Source organism: Phoenix dactylifera, chromosome 15, assembly GCF_009389715.1.
Source record: "Phoenix dactylifera cultivar Barhee BC4 chromosome 15, palm_55x_up_171113_PBpolish2nd_filt_p, whole genome shotgun sequence".
NCBI lineage: Eukaryota > Viridiplantae > Streptophyta > Magnoliopsida > Arecales > Arecaceae > Phoenix > Phoenix dactylifera.
Window position 1 is genome coordinate 1,709,628 of NC_052406.1, and position 21,941 is coordinate 1,731,568.

The 21,941-nt window shown below is 36.3% G+C and overlaps 2 protein-coding genes and 1 pseudogene across 4 annotated transcripts; 1 reads left to right on the forward strand and 2 right to left on the reverse strand.

Moving 5' to 3' along the window:
- Window positions 1–1,339: 1,339 nt before the first annotated feature.
- On the reverse strand, window positions 1,340–10,711 carry LOC103718171 (annotated as a pseudogene).
- LOC103718170 lies at window positions 1,804–5,690 on the forward strand. 2 transcript variants are annotated; one of them, XM_017845475.3, is made up of 6 exons: window positions 1,804–1,886; window positions 2,125–2,209; window positions 2,715–3,002; window positions 3,218–3,551; window positions 3,656–3,737; window positions 4,927–5,690. In XM_017845475.3, exons 3-6 carry the CDS (start codon window positions 2,762–2,764, stop codon window positions 5,116–5,118), a joined length of 849 nt encoding a protein of 282 aa, XP_017700964.2. In that variant the 5' UTR covers window positions 1,804–1,886; window positions 2,125–2,209; window positions 2,715–2,761; the 3' UTR covers window positions 5,119–5,690. The 2 variants fall into 2 exon arrangements, with proteins under 2 accessions (XP_017700964.2, XP_038989981.1); XM_039134053.1 differs by having other exon boundaries at window positions 2,125–3,002.
- Window positions 10,712–13,912: 3,201 nt separating the features above from the next.
- On the reverse strand, window positions 13,913–19,037 carry LOC103718172. Of its 2 annotated transcripts, none has more exons than XM_017845484.3 (3): window positions 18,905–19,037; window positions 16,736–16,799; window positions 13,913–16,073 (listed from the first exon to the last, which is right to left on the reverse strand). In XM_017845484.3, the coding sequence occupies exon 3, from the start codon at window positions 16,023–16,025 to the stop codon at window positions 14,187–14,189; it is 1,839 nt and encodes a 612-aa protein (XP_017700973.2). In that variant the 5' UTR covers window positions 16,026–16,073; window positions 16,736–16,799; window positions 18,905–19,037; the 3' UTR covers window positions 13,913–14,186. The 2 variants fall into 2 exon arrangements, with proteins under 2 accessions (XP_017700973.2, XP_017700972.2); XM_017845483.3 differs by having other exon boundaries at window positions 18,682–19,037.
- Between the last annotated feature and the right edge of the window lie 2,904 nt (window positions 19,038–21,941).

Below are 21,941 nucleotides of genomic sequence, written 5' to 3' on the forward strand. Positions count from 1 at the left end.
GATGCACCAATCAGACTATTTTATATGAGACTATAGACGTAAAAGTACTTTAAACAAGTGCATTACATAAATGACATTTAGATAAAATTTATCACTCAAGACTACCTTAGATTTGCATGATAGATGATTGTTATCTCATATGATTGAATAATAATCATGTTTACAGTAAATAGCATCAAACAATTAGCGATGGATCAAATTAATGCTTTTCTGAATTCGATTTGGCATATTAAATTTAGGTTTGATTGGCTAGGAGGCATCATACTTCTACCTTCCCAAATTGCACCACCAGAGTTAGAACATCTCTCTTACTGCAATAGCCAATGTATTGTTTCTTTTTTCAAAACTGCAATAGTATACTTACAAATTTGAAAGCAATCTAAACTTCATGTAGGAGAAAGGATGAACAAAAGAAAGAATTTCCAAATGAAAAATTAAAACCATCCATACTTTCCCACATGCAGTGTAGCATTGTTCGCGCCCAATACTAGTTCATTATAATGCAGTAGTGCCATATAGTCACTTCAGTTTTTTTCTTATATACGCATTTGTTTATTTTTATTATAATTTGAACTTCTTGAAGCCATCTGTGTGTGAAGCTTTTGAAGATTTCCACTGTTCTTCCTCCATGAGCTGACCGTCCTCTAATTATAACGAGAAAAATGAATCACCCATCAATATCATTGCTTCATTTTCTTTAGACTTCTCTTTGTCCAATCTGTTCTAATCAGTTTCCTCTTGCCCTTCATGGTCACTGACTTCTTCTTCAGGTTCTCTACTTCATAGCATCTTTGATCACATCCATCATCTTCGCAAACAAAGAACATGCATCGTACACACCAAGATCTTATTGTATATGCTAATGGCAGTCAAAGTGCCACTAAAAGCGAAACCGGCAAAGAAAGGGAGGAGAAAATGTTACAAAATGGACCAACCCAGTGCAAGTGGTGGGCATTTTCAGATAGTATCAAGAATCTAATTCCCTGTGAGTCCTCATCCTAAAAGCCTCAACAAGATCAAACCTTGGAACTTTATTCAGATAAAGCTTCCTTGGTTTGAGGGGAGTTCAAACTCTTAAACGAGATAGCATTGGATCCATCAATGCAGGGGAGAGAAAAAAAATAGAAGTATATATATTCACATCTGAAAACCAGTGAAATCAAGCACTTCCATTTTATACCCGATGTAGCAGAAGATCAATATTGATCAGCTTCCTGCAGTCACATTTTTGTTAAGGGTGATATTTTTCTCTGTACTTTTCAATGGTTTCCCGTCAATCATAATCCTAAATAAAGGGATATAAAGGTTCCTTTCTGAATGAAACTCTTTCACCAAACAATGAAAGAAATGCCTGGCATTTTTTTTTATATATTCCACAGACAACAAACCTCTCTGTTTTTTTGGAGACAGGGTTGTAGCAAGGGAGCAAAAAATAAGCAAGAAGAATTGAACACCAACAACCATATTCTCCCTAAGCTTTTCACAATGTTCTTTACAAGCAAAAGATGAGAAAAGTGAAAGGAGCATACTTCTCAGCCTTAAAGCTATCTTTTTTTAGCCAAGGCAAAAGCCAACAGCATAAAGACAGGAGCTGAAACCTAGCCCAATGGAGAAGAGGGATCCCTTCCTTCATCCACCAGCTTTACAATACATATCAGCACTTGCATAGCAAGAATACCTCACCTTGCTTGTTCCCCCCCCTTGTTCCCTGTTCATCAACAGTTAAAGAAACAAATAAACTACCGATGCTGACTTTGCTTCCAAGCTTGGCCTTCAATAAAGTCCCACAGATCTCTTCCTCCTGCGCCAATCCATCAAACTCCTGAGGGCTCCAAACATAAACTGCATTAGATCACCAGAATGGACAATTTGTTCAAACAACAAAGGTAATTTCCATCAAACAGTATGGCACTGCTCTCATGATATTCATTAGTATGGAACTTTTTTTCGTGATATTCATATGCATTATCAAAAATATATCAGAGCTCATAAAACTGCTCTGAAAAATGACAACACAAGCTGCTATTTTAATGCTTATGCAACAAACTAATCTGCATGCCTTCTATTCCTGCTGCCTTCTTTGTATTAATTCATCTCCTGATTCAGACATTAATTTCTTGTTAGGGTTTAGAAGGGAAAACTGAGGACGATTGCTATAATATACAAGAAGGAAGGAAACCACCGCAAAAGAAAGTGTCCTTCAGGGAAGGTATTGATATCTGATTGTTCCTTTCAACTCTCTCAGTCAAATATCGAATTGCAAAAAGCCAATGCTTACAGTAATAAAATTTAATTTTTTATTGTTTTCAAAAAAAGCAATTGATGTCATCCGTCTTTCAAGCCACTTGTGAACATAATTACCAGAAGCTGATCTTTTCTTCAGGATGACCATCCCCGTCTATACATAGCCCACATAACTCATACAGGCAATTACCCACCACTTGGTTGGCCAACTGTAGTTTGTTTCTAATATTTAGATTTATTCCCTTTCTTTCACCTAATTACCAGCACATTTTCCCATCAAGCACACAATTAGTTCACAATAAGAATAGAAATTGTATTTTCTTTTTGATTATCCTTATTAAGAAAAATGCATGCATCTCTTTTGCAATGCCATACAAGTTCTCGACTTTTAACTTGAATATATGCAACAATATGATTTGTGGTCATGCTCTGGAATAAGTAGCAAGGGAACAAAAATTTTGTTTATGCAGAAGGAAAAAAGACTCAAAACTGGTTCCAGAGGTCATTCGCTGGCCAAATGAGTGAGGTAAAAGATGGAAGGGATGGTGAGTTTGAGACTGCAATTGCAGCATCTGCATATGCTATCACATTACAGGAAGAAAGTTCACTGAACCAGAAAAGGTCCGTTGAAGAATTGGGAAGCCCTTTAACTAAGACCAAAAGCAAAAGGGAAGAAAGCATAAATAAGTTAAGTGATAGCAGCAAAATTTCCAGATGGTTCAGTGGTAAGGAGGCAAAAGAAGATAGGAAATCATCAGGTACATTTTTATTGTCTTTCCACTATACAAAATTCACTAAAACAATGCATAGTCAATGTGGTAACCAGTTACCAACTCAAATTATATGTTAGTTAACACAGCTGCATGTGGCACCAACTTTCTCATAATAAATGCAAAACAAAAAAATGAAAAAACAACTAAGCATGAGCTCTAAAAGGAGAGTTTCTCTATTTAACAAGTAACAATCCACACAGTTTCAGATGATAGTTCGATCAGAAAGTCAGCAACATTAGGCCAAAGGCTGCTGGAAGATTCTGCTGCTGATCACAAAGTGACAGAAAAGAAAATGCATACCACTCCTACCATCAAGAAAACTCCAACTTTCTCTGACAGTTATCTAAATGAGACGGGTAGCAAGAGAATTGATTTTGGAAAAAATCAAGGGGGGCAACAAGCACCATCTGCAAGAAAACCTACAGCTCCATTTTGTAGATTCAGAAATGCCCGTAGGAAAACAACCGACTCTACTATATTGGAATCAAAAGCAGACGCCTGGGAAAAAGCAAAGATGGCTAAGATAAAAAGACGGTGATCTGATGATTTTTAATGATCATTCAACATAATATAAAATGCTTTGGTATCACGGCATCATGTTCCAGCGAATTAATTTGCGTACAACATGCCTTTTTCAGGTATGAAAAGATGAATGCCACCATTTTGGAGTGGGAGAATGAAAAGAAGATGAAGGCCAAATGCCAATTGAACCGAAAAGAGGTTTAACTTGACTATCCTAGAATTTATGGTGCAATGATTACATTTCACTTTTGCTTTCCCCTTTCTAGCTAAAGGCCACAGCTAACCCAATTATATATTTGTATCTGGACCGTAATGGTCCTGACCCCTTGATGAACCGCAAGCTTGGTTGATAAAACTGGAAGAAATGCCAGCTGACATCAATCACTGAACAATAGACCAAGATAAACAGTTGCATAACAAGTCAACCAGAAATCAAGATTCCTAATACACTTCAAAGGAGACAAGAACATGACCTCTCTGAGGAGAAAAATGGATGAAGTTCCAGTTCTTCCATAACTTGCTCTTACTAAAAGACTGAACAAAGTCCAATTTGAGAAATGATCATTTGGAAGTATAAATCCTATAGGTCAATGCACTGAAATAATCACATCAATTTCCAAACACTATTTGTTGACTCCTATAACAAAGCAGCCAACATCTCACTAGCATCTAAATTTCACATGAACTATCAGTGCCTTTTGGCCCACATGTCTAGGAGCATATAAATCCAAATGATGACCAATTCTTTTTCTCCAGTGCTCTTCAAGCAATATATCATTATGTAAGCATCTCCTCCATACAAAATAGCTTGCCAAATTTAATAAAGCTCTAATATTCTTTTCCGCCAAAGTTTGTTTCACTATCAACACTTCTTGCTTGGCTAGAGTATGCCAACTTTTGTAAGAGCCCACTCACAAATTTGCTCCATGTTCTTTGATACCCAAAGTATGTTCATTCTTGTTCATGCTCACACTCAGAAACACTTCAAGATGACTTTCCCCCACCTAGAAGCATGTTTAAACACTATGTTATTCGTCACGTTCCATGCATTCTAGAAAAGCTAAGAATCTTATAGGAAAAAATCCCTAATAAAGAATCTTGCCAAAGTGCCTTAAAACAACAAGAATGTTCTTTAACTTAAGCTCCAGATGCAGTCATTTCCCCAGAAGGTCATCCTAATATTATCCTTCTCATATAAACTCTGCACTTCTTCTGGTAACCTCTACACCATCACTATCAAGTTCAGAGCCACATATCCTGTGGGTCAGATAATAGAAAATGGCAATGTTCAAACAATTTTAAGAATACTAGCAACATATAGCACATGTATGATGCCATAGACAAAAAGGTTAATTCTGAACCTAACTACTTTTTGCCAAATTTGCAGGGGGAATTGGAAAGGAGACGAAATAGAACATTACAAGAACATCGTAATGAAATGTTTAGGATTGATAAAATTGGAAGTGGAGCAAGAGCTATGGCAGAAGAAAGAAAAAGAAATGATGAATATAAGGCAATTGAGAAGGCTAACAAGATGAGATCGACAGGAAAAGTTCCCCATGCATGCCCCTGCTTATGATTAATCACCTAAACAGTAGAAGCAGCACAACCAGATGATATCACATCCGTATTATTTGAAGGGAATTTGCTTTCCAAGCTTCTGCTAAGCCAAGCATAAAAAGTAGAACATGGCAAAGAAGCTAGAAAGAATCATATATTGTATTGAAAATTTGGAAGTCATGCATATAACATACAAATATCCCTTGAAATTAGCAAATGAAAATGAAAGCAAGTGTCATGCCCCAAATCCGGAGCATGACATAACCGTACTACCGAGGAGTACAACCCACAATAACACGAAGCCAAACATTATATCTTAGATTTCAAATCCATCTTAACTTCCAAATTCATCTTAAAGAAAATAGAATAAATATGAATCCAATTTTATTATCCATTAAATGCAACCAATATTGGCTCAGAGCATCTAAATCCAAACTTAAATACCAAATCCATAATCTTCAAAATTTAGAAAATTATTGAGCTACAAATCCATAATCAACTGAAGAACTAAAATTCTGCTATATAGATCGCCAAGCTTGCTAGCACGAACTCGAAGTCTGAACCATCCTTCGTTCCTATTGACCCTATTCTCCTACAGAGAGAAAAATAAAAATAGAGATATATGAGTGACATAGCTCAGTAAGTAAATCTTACATTACCTTATCGGATCAAGTATAAGCTTTTTCATATCAATGCATTATTTAAAAAAAAATAACAGATATTACAAAATAAACCATTTCATAGTACAGTATATTAAAACAAGTCATAAAGCAAATCATGCATGAACAAATCATTCATATTTCATAAATATAGTTCCAAATTTATTTTGAAAATAAATACATAAATCATTCTTTTATCATTTAGCCATATCATAGTTCATAACATTGCTCACAGATATTCGTGCTACGGCCACTTTATACTAGTGACAAGGCTCGTGTTCATAATCGACATAGATTCATGTTTCGTATGCCAACTTTATACCTGCCGGCAAGGCCTGTGTTCGTATAGATGCTAACTTCGGATTCGATTTTCTCAATTCTAGAAATCATACATAGCTATCTGAGAGCTTTGTAAGAGCTTATATCTTTTTCTTAAAATATACACATAAATAGATGAAAAACACTAAATGACATGATCAGATTCATATTTCATAATAAAACTATTTTTATTAAAATATTCATGAAACTATTTTTCATAAAATATAATTTTCATAACACATAAGCTGATCCATAATTTTAAGAAAACATGACATCTTTGTTGGCAATATCATATGCATGGAAAACATGATAATTTAAAAATAATAAGAAGTATAAAATTTACTTGCCTCTTTTGTCTTAGACTGTCAGACTTCACTGGGCGACTCTGCTAGACCTATTAAAAATATTAACAGTAAAATTAATTTATAATTGATGACTTTAATAAAATAACACGAGAAGACTTGACCGAGCATACAATGGTCTCGAGTAAGTCAGGTCTAGACAATTTACTCAATGAATCGGACTCAATCATGCCAAGATCAATCAACGAGGTTCATCAATAGGGTTTCATTCAGCAGGGCCAGAGTGATCAGTCTAGTAGGTGGCCCAGGCACTAAGACAATTTAGGGGCTCTTTTCAGGGATCAAATCGGATTCATAGATCAGGTCAATAGGACCCTGTACTAAGATCCATAGGTCTCCTAAAGAGAGGGATGGGCTCTCCCTCTCCTCTTCTTTCTTTCTTTCTTGGTGAACAGGGGAGAAAGAGAGTGGACTGGTGGTTGCGGTCATGGTAGGGGTCAATGCCGGAGGTCCGACAATACAATCGAAGGTTCGACTGCAAGTGGTGGCGGTTGGTAGTGATCGGTGGCCGAAAAAGAGAGGATGATGAAAAATAGGGACAGAACAGAGATGGTCTTGGATCGGTGGATTCGTGTCCTTGCCCGCTCACCGGTGTCCGGGGCTCCGACATCGGTTAGAGGCCGACACAAGGGAGAGGCCGAGAGCTTTGGCGACAAGTGTTGGCGACGGTGGTCGGAAAAGGAAAAAGGACAGGTAAAAATAGAAGAAAAATAGGATCCCCTTTTGTTGGTCAATTTTCGGCCAATTTCTCGGCTGGCGGCCGTGATTCCGAATTGTGGGAAGAAAGAAGAAAAGAGAGGAAGGACAAGGCGTTACCTCGGCTCCGGCGGCAGCCCCGATTTCCAGCGAGCACAATAACGGGCAGCCGCGAACTCAACGAAAAAAAGAAGGAAGAAGGAGAGGAAAAGAGGAGGATTGCTCGGGATGGAGAGCTCTGGAGGGAGAGAGCTCTCCCTTTATACAGGAGCCCTAGGGTCCTGGCGACCCTAGGACTCCGACTCCTAGTCGAAGTCACCAAAGGAGAAGAAGACTCCCTTTGGGAGTCTTCCGCTTGGCCGCTCCATGGGCCCTGTCGGGCCAATCGAGTGGATTGGTCCTAGACTGGGCATTCACAACAAAAGCTCAAGATACCAATGAAAATGAAGAATGCACATGCTTCCAAGCAGAACACAGAACAATTTATCTCAGGGATGCCAAAATGCCATAAATCTACATATGCAGAGCACATTTGTACACATGGAGATGGAATACATTATGATAATTCAATTCCAGTGATGTTGGACTACAACTATCACGTGAATCCTTTCATTTGAAGTAATAAATAGAATGACAGACTAAGAACAGCTTTCTGTCTGCTTGCAGATCCAAAAGACAAACTCCTATATGATCTACATACCCTATTACATATGATAGTAAGAGAAAATCTACCAACTCTTTCTTGAACAGTAACCAACATGATCCACAATGTAATACACCAACACAAAGAGAATCTTAATCTTCAACACTTGGAAATCTGTTCATCAAAGGAATAACATTTAAAGGATATTTAGAAGAAAAAGAGATCAGAAAGTTCACCAAAGCATCAAATCAAAGAATTAATTCATAAATCATGTACTATACATATTCAAAGTTTTTTGAATTTGGATTTGGATCACGTTTTTTCTCTTTTTAGCATGGATACTCAAGTCAGTTCCATCATAACGAACCACATAACAGATTAATTAGACCACGAAATCTCAAATATATAAACATAACCTTCATGGTGGTAATTTTGATATGCAGTCATTACTTCCAATAACATCAGCAAACTGAGAAAACTTGATTAATAAGAATAGTGAAAATTATTTTGGAGAAACTAATACAATACTGCAAGGTGAAATTGCAATTATTTGAAATTTAAATAACAGCACAAATAAATGAACATAAGATTTGGGAAAGCTCCTTGCTAAAGCCAATCTTTTTTTATTTCTTATTTATTTTTTTTTTAAAGTTTGTAGCATATTCACATAGTTGCATGGACAATTAGATTTACATGGAATTAGATACATATTAGTGAGGCTATGATACCTACATGTTACATACTTTGTAATGCACAAAATGTGGAGATTCAGTGGACTATTCATGTTCCTATAAAATTTAAATCGTGGTGAGAAGACAGAATAATCAGGAGGATACCTGCATCAAATTCTGAGCATCACTGCTACTCTGAAGCCTCCTCAGAATCTGAGAGGGGTAAGAGAGTGCATATTCTGAGCATATGCCCGTTGAGGCATACATAATACTCTATGCAATCATCATAAGCACCTAACCTCCTGGCAGCACTTCTTGGTATCATGTTTGCTTGCAGCATGCTCCACAGCATTGCTTTACAGTATGGACACACCTCTGTGGGATGAAACTTGGATTGCCTGTCAATCAGCATCTTCCTAACTCTCGAAACAGAGAATGACTTGAAGACACCACGGAAAAAGCCCGCATCACCTTCCTCTCCCTGATCAAGATGCTCACAAGGGTCTGATACATGCAACACATCTGTTCTGCATTGTGGAATAAGAAAACTTTTCCCCGAAGTCCTAGAAAACCGAGTCCTGTAAACAAAGTGACCTGGGATATGGATGGTATTAAACAGACCCCGCTTGCTGCATCCTGAACAATAAATCAGAAGCTTCCCAAGTGATTTCCAGTTTCCATCAACACTGTGGCTTCCACTGGATTGCAAATCTAGCATCATCTTTGATGCACTTGTTCGGCAAAACTCCTTCCACAGAACCCGCCTAGCAATCTCATCAAACTATTTGCAAACACATGACATCACGGCAATCAATCTGGGGTTCCAATTTAGGTGTTGAAACACAAGAAAGATTGCATCCTCCCTCAGATGACCTTTCATACATATACACGTCGATGAGTGTGTGCAGCAGTGCTGCTTTGCTACCAACATCATTCCACCCTGATAATAATCGGAAAAGCACAAATCACACTCTCATATCCCAATCCTGCTTAAATTCCAAAATAAATTTCAAAAAAAAAAGCACCACAATTTACTAACTGATCAATCTTGACACATTACCCCAAAAAAGAGGGGAAGTCAATTTGTTGATGACTCTTAGTTTGGCCCACAGCAACTGATGGTGGTTAAGATCAAAAAGTTTCATCCATGTCATGCATCATAACCTTCACAAGAACAATAGGCATCAACAGGAAACCTTCATCAAATGCTGCATGTGTACATCCTTACTGGATTAAAATAGAAATATATCCTATTTAATTTAATGTATCTTTATGCTTCAGGTTCAAAGGATTAAGCATATAAATAAGATTTGGATGGAGGTAAAAAATTGATTCATCAAGCTTTCATTTTTTAAATGAAATCTCATCCATAAAAGAAAAACATAATTATCACACTCATACATTTATCGCAGGTCGTTAATCAAAATTCCATCATTCGACACTCTTTCACTATCAAAGTTTATAGGAAAATAATAGTAGGTTTCCAACTTCAAAGTCTCATATCGCAGCCAACGAGAAGGGAAAGAAAATCTTCAATCCATTTTTTCCAGGTTCACTAAAAATAATTTCACAATCGAATCCCATATCTTCGTGCACACCCATGCTTCCAATCCATGATAATTCCAGCATTCCTCTCCGATTCCCTATTCCAACGATTCCCAATGCGTGCAAGACTCGCATCCCATTTTCCCCTCCCCCACGATTCCCAAAACAAATACCCCAAGCCCAATCAAAAACCTTACGCAAAATCATCTATCCGTCAGCTATACTTAAAAAAAATCCCACACAAAATAGTGTAAGTTTCTCAAACCCCCACCCACCCACCCCCCAAAAAGGCACAAAAATAAGCAAAAAAGGCGACATTTTTCGCCAAAAAAGCACAAAACTTAATCAATCTCTCACCTTTGCAGAAGAAATTCCTCCTCCTTTCCCTTCTTCGCATCGAAGAGCGCAAGAAAAGGAGAAAGCTGCCTCTCTCTCTCTCTCTCTCTCTCTCTCTCTCTCTCTCTCTCTCTCTCTCTTATCCTCCCTCCTCTCTCTCTCTCTCGCTCTCCCTCTCCCTCTCCCTAGCTCTAGAGCTCAGCGAGAGAGAGAACTAAGAAAGATCAGGGCTCGCATGGCGACAGGGAAGGACGGTTGATACAACCCACTCGCGAATAGAAGAATTCCGAAAATGCCACCCTATCCACGAGACAAGCACCAAGACATTTGTCGCTTTTCTGGGGGTGTTTGCGTCTTAATAAAAAATTCCGTCACCCCATCTCTCACTAGCCTTCTGGCTGGAGAGGAGAGCGAGAACGGAGGCTTAGAGGCTCGGAGATGTTCCATTGTGTCCGCGGTGCACAGTTTCTAGCGTGCACGTGCACTGCAAAAGGCTTCTCTTTTTTTTTTTTTCTTTTTTTCTTTTTTTTTTCCCGCTAGACCTAGTGGTTCATATAACATGTATATGGACGCACTCAATAAAATCAAAAAATAGAATATCTTAGAGCTTTCGAGGCAGCTCCCCATCCTTCATCTACAGGATGCTATCGGAATGGTTATCCACATAGATAGCCACCCAATCTATAGCTTCATTGGCTTCTCTAAATACATGCTTCACCTGGACAACCCTTTCATCCCTCATCATTTAGAACCAATCAACCAACTATTTTCTCTGAACAGAAGATAGCCATTTCACCTATGAAACTCAATAACTGCAATAACTGCAGGCCAAATATTAAGTTTCCTTTGCGCAAACAAAAAATTTCATAGCCACACGTCATAAAACACTAATAATTACCTACTTGCGACCTTAACGGGAGAATACTTATAAAGTACTGAAGAGATGGCACATAGAGTGTTTATTATAGTCAAAAAGTTCATTATTATTTTATGATATTTTTATGTTTTGATCCCTATAACTAGATTTTTGATTTCTTCTTACTTCAAATTTAACACTAGGTTGCATATTCAAACCTTATTATAGATATATAGGGAAGCTATGATGTTATTCTAAATAAGGATGGCAATCAGATCGGATTAGATAAAGTACAGATTGGATCGAATATAAGATACATCAAAAATATATCAACTTAAATCTGATTTATTTATTAAACAAGGTAGATGTAAATCTGGTTCTGACTATTTTATTAAACGGGTAATCTAGCTCGATGTACAGTAAGTTTAAACAAGTTAAACAGTTAAATATTGCCACCTTTATTTTTAAATAGGTAATATTTGTTAATGTTTTCTTACTAATGCTAACCATTATTCTCCCCTATCTATTTTATTCCTACTAGTATCTTTGGGCAGGTGAGAGGGTGTATTCTTATAATCCGAAGTACTTAAATGATATCTATTCACCTACCATCTTTGCTGACATCAAACCGCCCAAGCTAGTGAAGCCACATCTAAACAACTTGGCCGGCTGTGACTCCAAGTTGGGGAGTAGATGGGCTGTCAAGAAAGTCTGCATCAAAATCTTTCCTTTTTTTTTTTTCTTTTGAACATAGTATAAGATAATAAGATGGTTGGTGCGATTTAAAGAGACCTGAGGGACTTGCTCTAGAGTAAATTTCTATGGTAGAAAGCTTGTAATGCGGGCATAAAGAAGAGCAATATTCTATATGCAGCCATGGCTTTTCCTTGAACGATTTAATCTGAAAACCTGATAGAACCTCTTTAACATTGTTTTTATTTCTTTTTTTTATTTTAAAAATAGAATCATAGAATCAAGGAAAATTATGGTTAAGTATTATTATTTTTATTTCTATTTTAAAAATATATTTTTTTATTTTGTAAAAAAAATTTACTTTACTATTTTTAAAAATAAAAAACTCATGCTACTACCATCGGCACAAAGCTCATCATTGCTACTATTGCTGAAGCTATTATCTCCATCATCTCCACCACCACTATCGCCGCCACTCTACCACCATTATCTCTACTACGATGATCACCACCACTACAACCAACACTGTCTCCACCATTGTCGCCACCACAACTACTATCATTGTCACAACTGTTATCGCCACTGCTACAACGATCTCTATCAGGCCTATACTACATCCCACCACCATTATAGCCACGAGCACTATATTATCTATGTACCTAAAACCGCTCTCGTCGCCACCACCATCCCTATACCTCGCTGTCGCTGTCATCACTATCATCACTACTACTATCTTCATTATCTCCACTATTACTACCACCGTCGTAGCCATCATAATCATATTTATATTATTAAAAATAATTAAGCACACCTAACATCTTTATATTTTTAAACTTTAAAAATAAAATTTATTTTTTTCTAAAATAAAAAAAAATGAAAATAGTACTAAACAGCACAAGGTTTTGAATTATATATTTATCTCCTTAAGTGAGGCAGCAAGCATTGCATTGATTTGAGGCCTACTAACCTTTTTGGAGTGTTTCAGAAGGAAATATCAAAGTTAAATAAAATTTAGAGGTGTGCAATCAGGAAAAAACTTAGCAACATCTGAGATCAATATATGGGCAATTGCAGGTTAGTTGAAGCTAATCACTTAAAATTGAGCACAGAAGTTCAGTATAGTAGTAATACTCTAGGTAGCGCGCGCGCGCGCACACACACGTATATGTTTATATATGTGCGTACGTCAGCATATATAAAGTATTAATAACGAAAAACAAAATTTTGAATAATTCAGAAAGTTCTCCAAATTCAATGTAGACTATTTTGACTACTACAGATAGGGCTGAATAGGATCTAGAAGCAAAATCCATTACATCGAAAAGCTAAGTTGCAAATAAGGCTGCAAATAAGTCGAGTTGACCCATGACCCGACTTGACCCAACCCGCTTCAACAACAGACACTAGCTCACAGCAAGGCAACATGCAAGCCCTGTAAAGCTTTTTGGTCAGTCTACCTTTTGGTCCAACTTTCTTTAACATATGTTCCTTTATGCACAGAAAGACATACACCGTGCTTCCTGTTTACCTGAAAATCTCAACCTCGTTTGTCATAAAGTCATAAACTCAGAATGAGCTTTAACTTATCTAGATCACATATTTAATACATTCAGATAAAGGTTGGCAATCTAAGATGCATAGACTCATCAAATCTAATTCCCAAATTTTAAATAAAAGTCATGTGATAGTAAATCACAGGAGAAAAACTAGAAGCAGAACAAAGAAAACCATCACAATCCAAGATGCCTCATTCGATTTTGGTTGCCATCAATAAATAAATATGCACAGATGCACGTAACATAAATCACAAAACCAATCCCTCTCTGAGAAAATTGTTGATATTTGGCTGCCATTATTTATAAATATAAACGGAGTTACATGCATGTAATTTGCAAAATCCAACCTTATCTATAAAAAAAACCAGGCCAATTTGTTCATGGAATGAAATCCAAATATACTCATTCAAACATACCTTAATCCACCGAATATAAGCTTATTAAGTACAGTTCCAAGAAGAACCAAATCAGAATGAACTAAAAGATAATGAAGTCCTTTCCAGCAAAAGATATACCGCAAGACAGCAGAAAAATTTTGCAAACTCCAAACCTCTTCAACCCAAGTTACCACTTCATTAACAGATATGCACAAACCTCTCCACAAATCCAAGTTTATATATACTTGTAGAGTCGATCTTATTATGATACATATTCAAGAAATTCTGAGTTATATTTAACAATATACTATATTGCAGTCTGACCATGAGCATTCCAGTAATCTCCATGGAAAGACTTATCACTTAACTACCAACCTATGCTGTAGATGCCGGTTTGCTATCTTGGAGAGAGATCACAGTTTCGAACGCACCCACCAAAGCCTTCACCTTGCTCTTCCTGGTCTCTACGAGCTTACTTGCAGTTTCTTCAATCACGTTATTGAACAAACTTTGTGTCTCTTTCTTCCCCTGTGTATCTTGATGCCTCAGGACCACACCTAGAGCATCTGCATTGGGATCCTTCAAGACATCTATCCCATTCCTCCGCCTAAAACTTTTCCTCCCTGCTAGATGATTGCCATTTGGCTTCTCCCCCACCACTCTTACTCTCCTGAATATGAGCCTTCTTGGTCCATTGCTCTCAGCCAGAGGTTCAATTACTCTACCTCTCCTAAACTTCAACTTGGAAGGTTGATTACCATCTTCTGGGTGAACAGTTGCAGTCCTTCGTGGTCTCCTTCTGTCTTCACCCTTTGAAAGTTCATTGCTGCTTTTGCTTTCAGTTCCCACATCATCAAATAGTGATTCACTTGAGTTACTAAATCCAGACACACTTTCAGGTTCCTCTGCCTCTTCTTCATCATGTGACATTGATTCTAATGTCTGGAGGCCATCAGATATTTGTTGTGCGGAATCCAAATCAACATTCTCTTCTTTGGGCTCAATAACATACAATATTTTCTCCTCATTCCTGTCAATATCATGTTCTGATTTTTCAAACTTTTCTCCACTATCATGTGCAGTTTTTTCAACATTTTCTTGGCGCTTCACAGGAGGAGCGAGCTTCGCATTCCTATATTTCCTTGCTTTCAAGTTTGAGACACAATCAGCAGCAGACTTGGTAGGCAAAGAAGCTGTTGATGGCTTCAATACTTTCCTTTCTCCAACTTTTGTCATTCCAAGACTCATAGTCATCTTGTCCTCCCGATTCCTTCGACTCACCAGACATGCTGGATGAGTTAATGTAGATGCAGATTTTACCTCTGGAGTCTTCTTTTCCTTCAAAGAGATTTCAGGTTTAGCAGAGATGCCGATACTCTTGGGAGGCACCGACACCTTTTGCTTAATGATCATGGGTATAGCAGATGTCATGGGTTTCTTCACAGATATCTTCCTGAGCATTTTGGGCTTAACAGATGCTACTCCTTTCTTGGAAAGCAACACAGTGTTTTCCTTCATGGTACTACCAGGTTTCCCACATGCATCAACTTCATTGCCACAGTTCAGATCCTTTTGCTCCAAATCTTTGGGCTTGTTGAGGAATGTTTTTAACTGAAGCGGAGTCTTCTGTTTGATTGCCTGTCTCTCCTTTCTGCCAACTGTACTTAGGCTTTTTAACTTGATATGTTCATTTTCTGGTGATGGGGAAAGAATTGCCTGCTTGCTAGATGCACCATTATTCTGGCCAGGCGACAAAGTCTGCAACTTCTTGTTGACAGGATTGTCCAACAATCCAGGTCCCTTGGCTGTTGACAAAGCCTTCTGCTTGATGGCTTTTGGTTTATCAGGAAATCCAATTCTCTGCATAGATGAGGACTTCAGCTTACTTACAGGTTTCTTCCTTCTTTCTCCAAAATCCAAACCTTTTGCCTCATTTTGCTCTTCAACTATGACAAGATTATTTCTTGATCTGTGAAGAAAGGCTTGCTTTTCCTTTCCTTCAAAATCATGTTTCCTTCCATACTTACAAAAATCATGGCATGACTTTATAGAAGTTTGGAGATAGCGAGGAAGAGTCTTTTCATCACTGTTTGAAAAAGAAGGCGAACCTATGGGGGATGTTTTTCCTGTCGAAGTTCTCCTCACCCCTCCTATAGGCTTAATAACCTCTAGGGTTGCTAAGATAGTACCCCTCTCAGTTGCCTCTTCATCCATTTGGAGAAGGTTAGGATCTTGATTTTTGGCAGTTAAGATTGCATGCCACTGCAAAAAGATTCACAATTCCGTTAGCAAACATGTTGGGAAGAAAATGAATGGAAGAGAACAATCTAAGGAAAAGGCATAGTTTTCAATAAATTATGTGATATTTCTAGCAATAAAGTGACTATATTTAATCAGCAAATATGATTTACAGGATATAGCGGGATACTGAAAAAAGCTTCAAAACATTCTTTCGTCTGCTAGGTTCAAACAATTAACATCCCGTATATATTGTGAATAACCAATGTCATTTCATTAAACTGAAATGAGCAGTTCGAATAAAATACAAATCATTCAACAAGCTTTAGTTTTCAATGCTGGACCAACTAAGAATGCCTTAGGACTGTTCTAACTGATGCTCCAATCCAACATAACTCACAAAGCAGGTTCATTAGAAACAAATAACCCAGTTGAGTATACAAGGATGCTGTTGAAATCACAGGTGCAAACTGGATGAATATCAATACACTAAAGTAAGGCCTTTTCAGTGAATATATAGCAGACTATCATTAGGCATGTGTCCATTTTAACCTGATCTATCACATAAGAAAAAGTTCCATAGCAATCAACCTCCCCTCCAACACAAAAGGGAGGATGAAGAACATCTACCCACACACAAAAAAAAGGGCAGAAAAATGAAGGCTGAAAGAGTTTCTTAGTGGTACCGTGTGTGTTATTCTGAAAGTGAGTTGAGGATGAGTGCTGTGAATCCTCTAATTGCTTCTCAACCTGAAACACAAATAATAAACAGAAAGAGATTCACAATCTCATCAGAACTTCTTCAGAAATCTAGTAAGCCATAAAAACATTTCTCGTTCTTTTTTATCAATCAGATGTTCATGCTGACACCAAGACAACCATCATTAATGAGCAATTATAGAAAGTAAATTTTCTGTTTATGTTGTTAAAATTAAACAAACTAAGAAAGGATAGCATGCAATTGTTTATTGAAAGATTAGACAATATTTTGCAAAATCATAGAAACACACAAGATGATAACAGACAAAGAATTATTGGTGTACAAAGGCCCACTTCAACCCCCAATATGACAAGAAGAAAACGAAAACAAAAAAGCAGAGCCCACCCATAATGTGAAGAAAGCATGGGTTAAAACATAAAGGCAATGAACTTCCGCAAACTTGCACCACCAATCAAGAGAAAAACAACCTTAAATCTTCATCTAACAATGGAAAACGAAAATAGAAGACAATCTTTCTATATAACATCGATAACATAAACCTGATCTTATTTTAGGCAAGAAAATTTGTCACACTAAGGACACAAAGGACACAAAGGGGAGGGGCAACATCATTTAAATTGAAAGGCAAACAGCAGCATTTTTCTCCTATCCAACATATTCCTTGTATGATACAACTGAAACAATTGTTGTTAATAAAATAAACATTTGAAATTGCATAGTTCTGCAATCCATTTCAGTAAGTGAAAGAAAGAATGAAATATATTAAACTAAAATGAGAAAATTTCAAAATGTTTAGAATACTAAAATTCCCAAAACCAGCATATTGTGCATTTACAGCATTAAGATGATCACTCAGAAAAACTAAAATAAATGAACTGAGGTCATCTTTATCCAATATACAGATCAGAGAAGGAAAGAGGGAAGCTGAAAATAAAGAAATATACAAGAATCTTACTATCCTTTACAAATCAGGAAGACAAGAAAACATGAAAGGTAAGAAAATATCACCATCTTTCTATAGATAATATGAGGAGATAATGCAATCTATTAAATCACAACAGCTTCAAGAACATAAATCCACTAAATCGAGAAATTAAGGGACCTCAAAACTAAAGAAACGTCACCATCATTCTACAAAGACATTATGGAGAGAATATAATATATAAAAAGACATCAAGTTTCAAGATCATGTGTCATAATCATTCACTATTCCCTGCCACTATGGAAAGAAATGAAACCCATTTAAAAAGCCTTGGAATAAAAAATATGCAATCTCTTCAACTAAATGGATTAACAAGTTTCAATGAGAAAACAGAACATGTTAAAACAGCAACAGCTTTCTACTGTACAAGAATCAAATCAATGACCTTATCTTGATCCAAAAGAAACCCATCAAGATCCAATCAGATCTCTTCACCACCAATAAGAAATCCAAAAACTCATTTAAGAGTAAAAACAGATTTCATCAATCATCCAAAAGCTTTAGTAAAGATCACCAGAAAGAAGCCAAGAACACGGAAAATCCCCATCTTAATTTCACCAAATTAGAAGATATATTCGTATACTCTTTCAACTTACAAAAAGCTCAAGAAACAGGAATCATGATTGTATCTTTCAACAGTTCACCAGCACTCAAAGAAATACAAAAAAGCAAACACTCCAATATATATATATATATATATATATATATATATATATATATATATATATATATAAATCCAACCTTTTATCTATAAAACAAATAAAGACATAAAAAAAGAAGGTTACGGATCACGACAAGCATCAAATCCATCAAGACCGCACCTTTAGGCAATTCTCAGCACCAGAAAGAGAAAAAAAGAGCAAAAAAAAAAAAAACAAAAGAGATCTTTCGAGCTCAGAAAAAGTCGAAAGCACGCATCAAGATCGTACCTTTCGGCGATCCCAACACCAGAAACCTAAGAGGGAGGAACCCAACTGAGGACTCCCTCCCCTCCTTCCTCCTCGGAAAGAGAAAGACCGAGGCTGGTCTCCTCCCTCTCAGGGATCGTGCAAGCAACCTCGGCGTTGCTTTAAGAGTAAAGATTGTGAGTTTGTTGGGGAGAAGGAAACTGAAGCTAGCGGAAAGGAGCGGAGAGAAGGCGTCGCCACAAACCTGATTAAACGGTCGGAAATGGCTGTTGGAATTTGAGAGACTTCGATGCCCAACACCTTCTAAAGTCTCTCCTCGCTGAACAGTCCAACTTCTTGCTCTTTCTCTCTCTAGATTCTCTCCCCTCACTCTCTCTCTCTCTATGTTTGCTAATAAAAGGAAAAAAATAGGAAAAGTTAAATTTAGGGTCTTATTAGTTGAAACCATGGCTTGCCCACCAAGGGGTGGTGGGGAACGTGAGGCTGGGGATTATTTAGGTTCGTTTTGGTGTCTTTGATAAGTGGGGTTAAATTATTGTTCATTGTTTGCTTAGCAAGTTGGGTTAGGATTTAAGAAGGGTTTCGGCTTTTAATTAGCTTAGTAACTTTAATTTCATGAAAAAAATTTTGCATGAATATTTTTCTAAAAATTTAAAGTTATATAAATACTTTTTTAAAATTTATATTTATTTCTGCATCCTCATCAAACATTATTTTTCCGTAAATATCTTTAATATAATGATTCTTCTAACATCGTTCCATATTTATTTTAATTAAAAATAAAATAAAATTTTAAAATTATTTTTTAATCTTCTATTGCGACCGTCTTATAAATATTTCTTTTTACACATCTACCTATTAAGAATATTTTAGTCATTTTAATTTGAAACCATTAAGTTTTTAGCGGCGTTAGATAGTGTGGGTATTTATGCAAAAATAAGGATAAAAAAGATAAAATAGCAAAATATCAATTTTAAGAAGGTATTAATGCAATATTCAATATTTAGGAGGATATTTATGAAAAAAACTTTTTCATCAAAACACCTTTGAAAGGATTGTGATGTTGATAGATGGGTGCCTGCCATAATTAAACATCTTGTATAGGTGGACTTGGGTAATGAGATTGGTGTGCCCAAAAATGCTATTCCTAGGTGTGATCCCAAATCAAATGTTGATGTGGCAATGCAAGCAATTGGCTATGGCTTATATGCAAGGTCTGCATTAGCCTTGAGCATAAATGATCTTTTCTAGGTTGGCATTAGCCAAAAAAAAAAAAACTACTATTAAAAATTTTAAATTAATTTTCTGATTTCTCTGGATTTCTTTTTTAATATTCATAGGTAAAAAAAAAAAAGCTCTATGAGACATATTATGCTAGCGAAGAAGGTTCAAGGGCGGCGCGAGTCAAATTCAACAAGTAGCCAATCCAATGAGGACTCCGGGCTTGTGGGTTGTGCATAGAATTTAGGGAGTTTGATTCTATCATGGTAGACTTGAAATCTCTTAGATATGGAAAGATTTGGCTAAAAATATAGTGTTGCATGCAACTTGAACAAATCCAATCTCGTGGAAACTTGACTGGACCAATCATATTAAATCGAATAGATCTCGGTTAAATTTGTCGAGGGCTGCTGGCTTAGGCCCAAGCAAAAGCAATTTGTGCACTGGCTGAATTGAAAATAATTTGCACCAAATTCTCCTGAATTTTTAAGTTTTTATAAGTTCGAACTTTCTAGAAAACAAAACCAACAATAGCATAAAAATAATGCCAAAAGATGGGCGGTGTCATTGGTTTATTAATGATGTGTGTGCAATGTAGAAATAATGGATTGTCTCCGAAATCCATGGATTAGGAGTAAATGATGAATAATCCATAATTTTGTCAAAAATGATGGATAAACCTATTTAAAAATAATATTAAGAATTTAAGGAAATATAACCAAAGATAATGAATAACTCTCAATTTGTTTGACTTGCTACCAAGTGCGGCAAACATGGAGAACTCATTAGGTTCGCATTCATCATCCATGTTGCTACAATACAAATTCATTAAATCAGACAACTAATTCTTCACATCTTAACTACACTTAATTCAATTTAATACATCTCTCTTGGCTTAATCCATACTCTTAACTTTAAGGAGAGAGGTAAAATAAATATATAGGATATGATTTATCAAGTAAATAAAAAAATAAAACTTTAATCGATCAGAGATTTGAGCTCTTTTATGCTTCCATGCATATACAGAATATTTCCAAAGTCAATATTTACATTTGCAGATGAAGGACACCTTTCGAGGGAGTTTTCAATTGTTTTGGGCGTACTTAAAATACAATTAATCTGCATATTATAACTTGATTTAGAGTTAATTTCCAAAAAAATATTTTCACTAAAATAAATATTTAGAATACTTTCCAATCCCTGTTCCACTATGAATTCCTGAATCTTCAACTGCTTAACCCAAGTTCCTGGATTCCCTACAGAAGGTGGGAATCGGATTGAGGATTGGTATCTAGCGTACACTAGATTCCAGTGGCTGCAAATATGCAGGAGAAGGTAGAAGTTTGCAGGTTTCTAATGGTGCACTGGTCATAACTCATAATGAAGGGAAAGAGAGTTGGTATTTTTGTTTTTTAGCTTCTGGGGAGTATAGTTATGCGGTTGGCCATGAGCCTTGGAGAAACCTGCTCAAGGGTGTTAGAGTCAGGTAAGTTGGACCTCTTTGAACACAGCATGATTCATGCAATACAAACAGACTAAATTCATACTTTTAATGCCCGAACTTTGATGGGTAGATATCATAAAAAAGTTGGTCAATTTTTTCATTGACCAACTTAACCACGTTCTTTTGCTTTGCTTCTCTATATGGGTAAAAGTTATTTCCCATAGATAGCATTTATCCATAAAATAGCTGAAATGCCTTACCCTCCTAGAAAGTGGATAAGTTATTTTTTTCATCAGTTGGAAAAATAACTCCTTTTATTTTATTTCTAAAATACCTCTAACTCTATAATATAATATAATATAATAAAGTATAATATATATTATCTATAACAATAGTTATATAATAAAGAGTAATATTGATAATATAGATAGATATAAGCAACTCATCCATAAAAGTAGTAAAACTAAATAACATAAATAATAAATTCTGGAATTATTTTCTAATGCATAAAAAATATGAGTAAATTATTTTTTTGCCTGAATGTTGTCTGAGAAATGCTTATCTAAAAAAATACAAATTCTCATGTAAATTTTTATTCTCATGTAAGTTTTTTATC

Bases quoted from the DNA above. Each gene is read 5' to 3' on its own strand.
- LOC103718170 (XM_039134053.1), top strand. From the start codon at position 2,762: ATGAGTGAGGTAAAAGATGGAAGGGATGGTGAGTTTGAGACTGCAATT. The intron at 3,552-3,655 runs GTGATCTGATGA...TGCCTTTTTCAG, and splicing joins ATGGCTAAGATAAAAAGACG to GTATGAAAAGATGAATGCCA. The intron at 3,738-4,926 runs GTTTAACTTGAC...CCAAATTTGCAG, and splicing joins GCCAATTGAACCGAAAAGAG to GGGGAATTGGAAAGGAGACG.
- LOC103718172 (XM_017845484.3), bottom strand. From the start codon at position 16,025: ATGGATGAAGAGGCAACTGAGAGGGGTACTATCTTAGCAACCCTAGAG.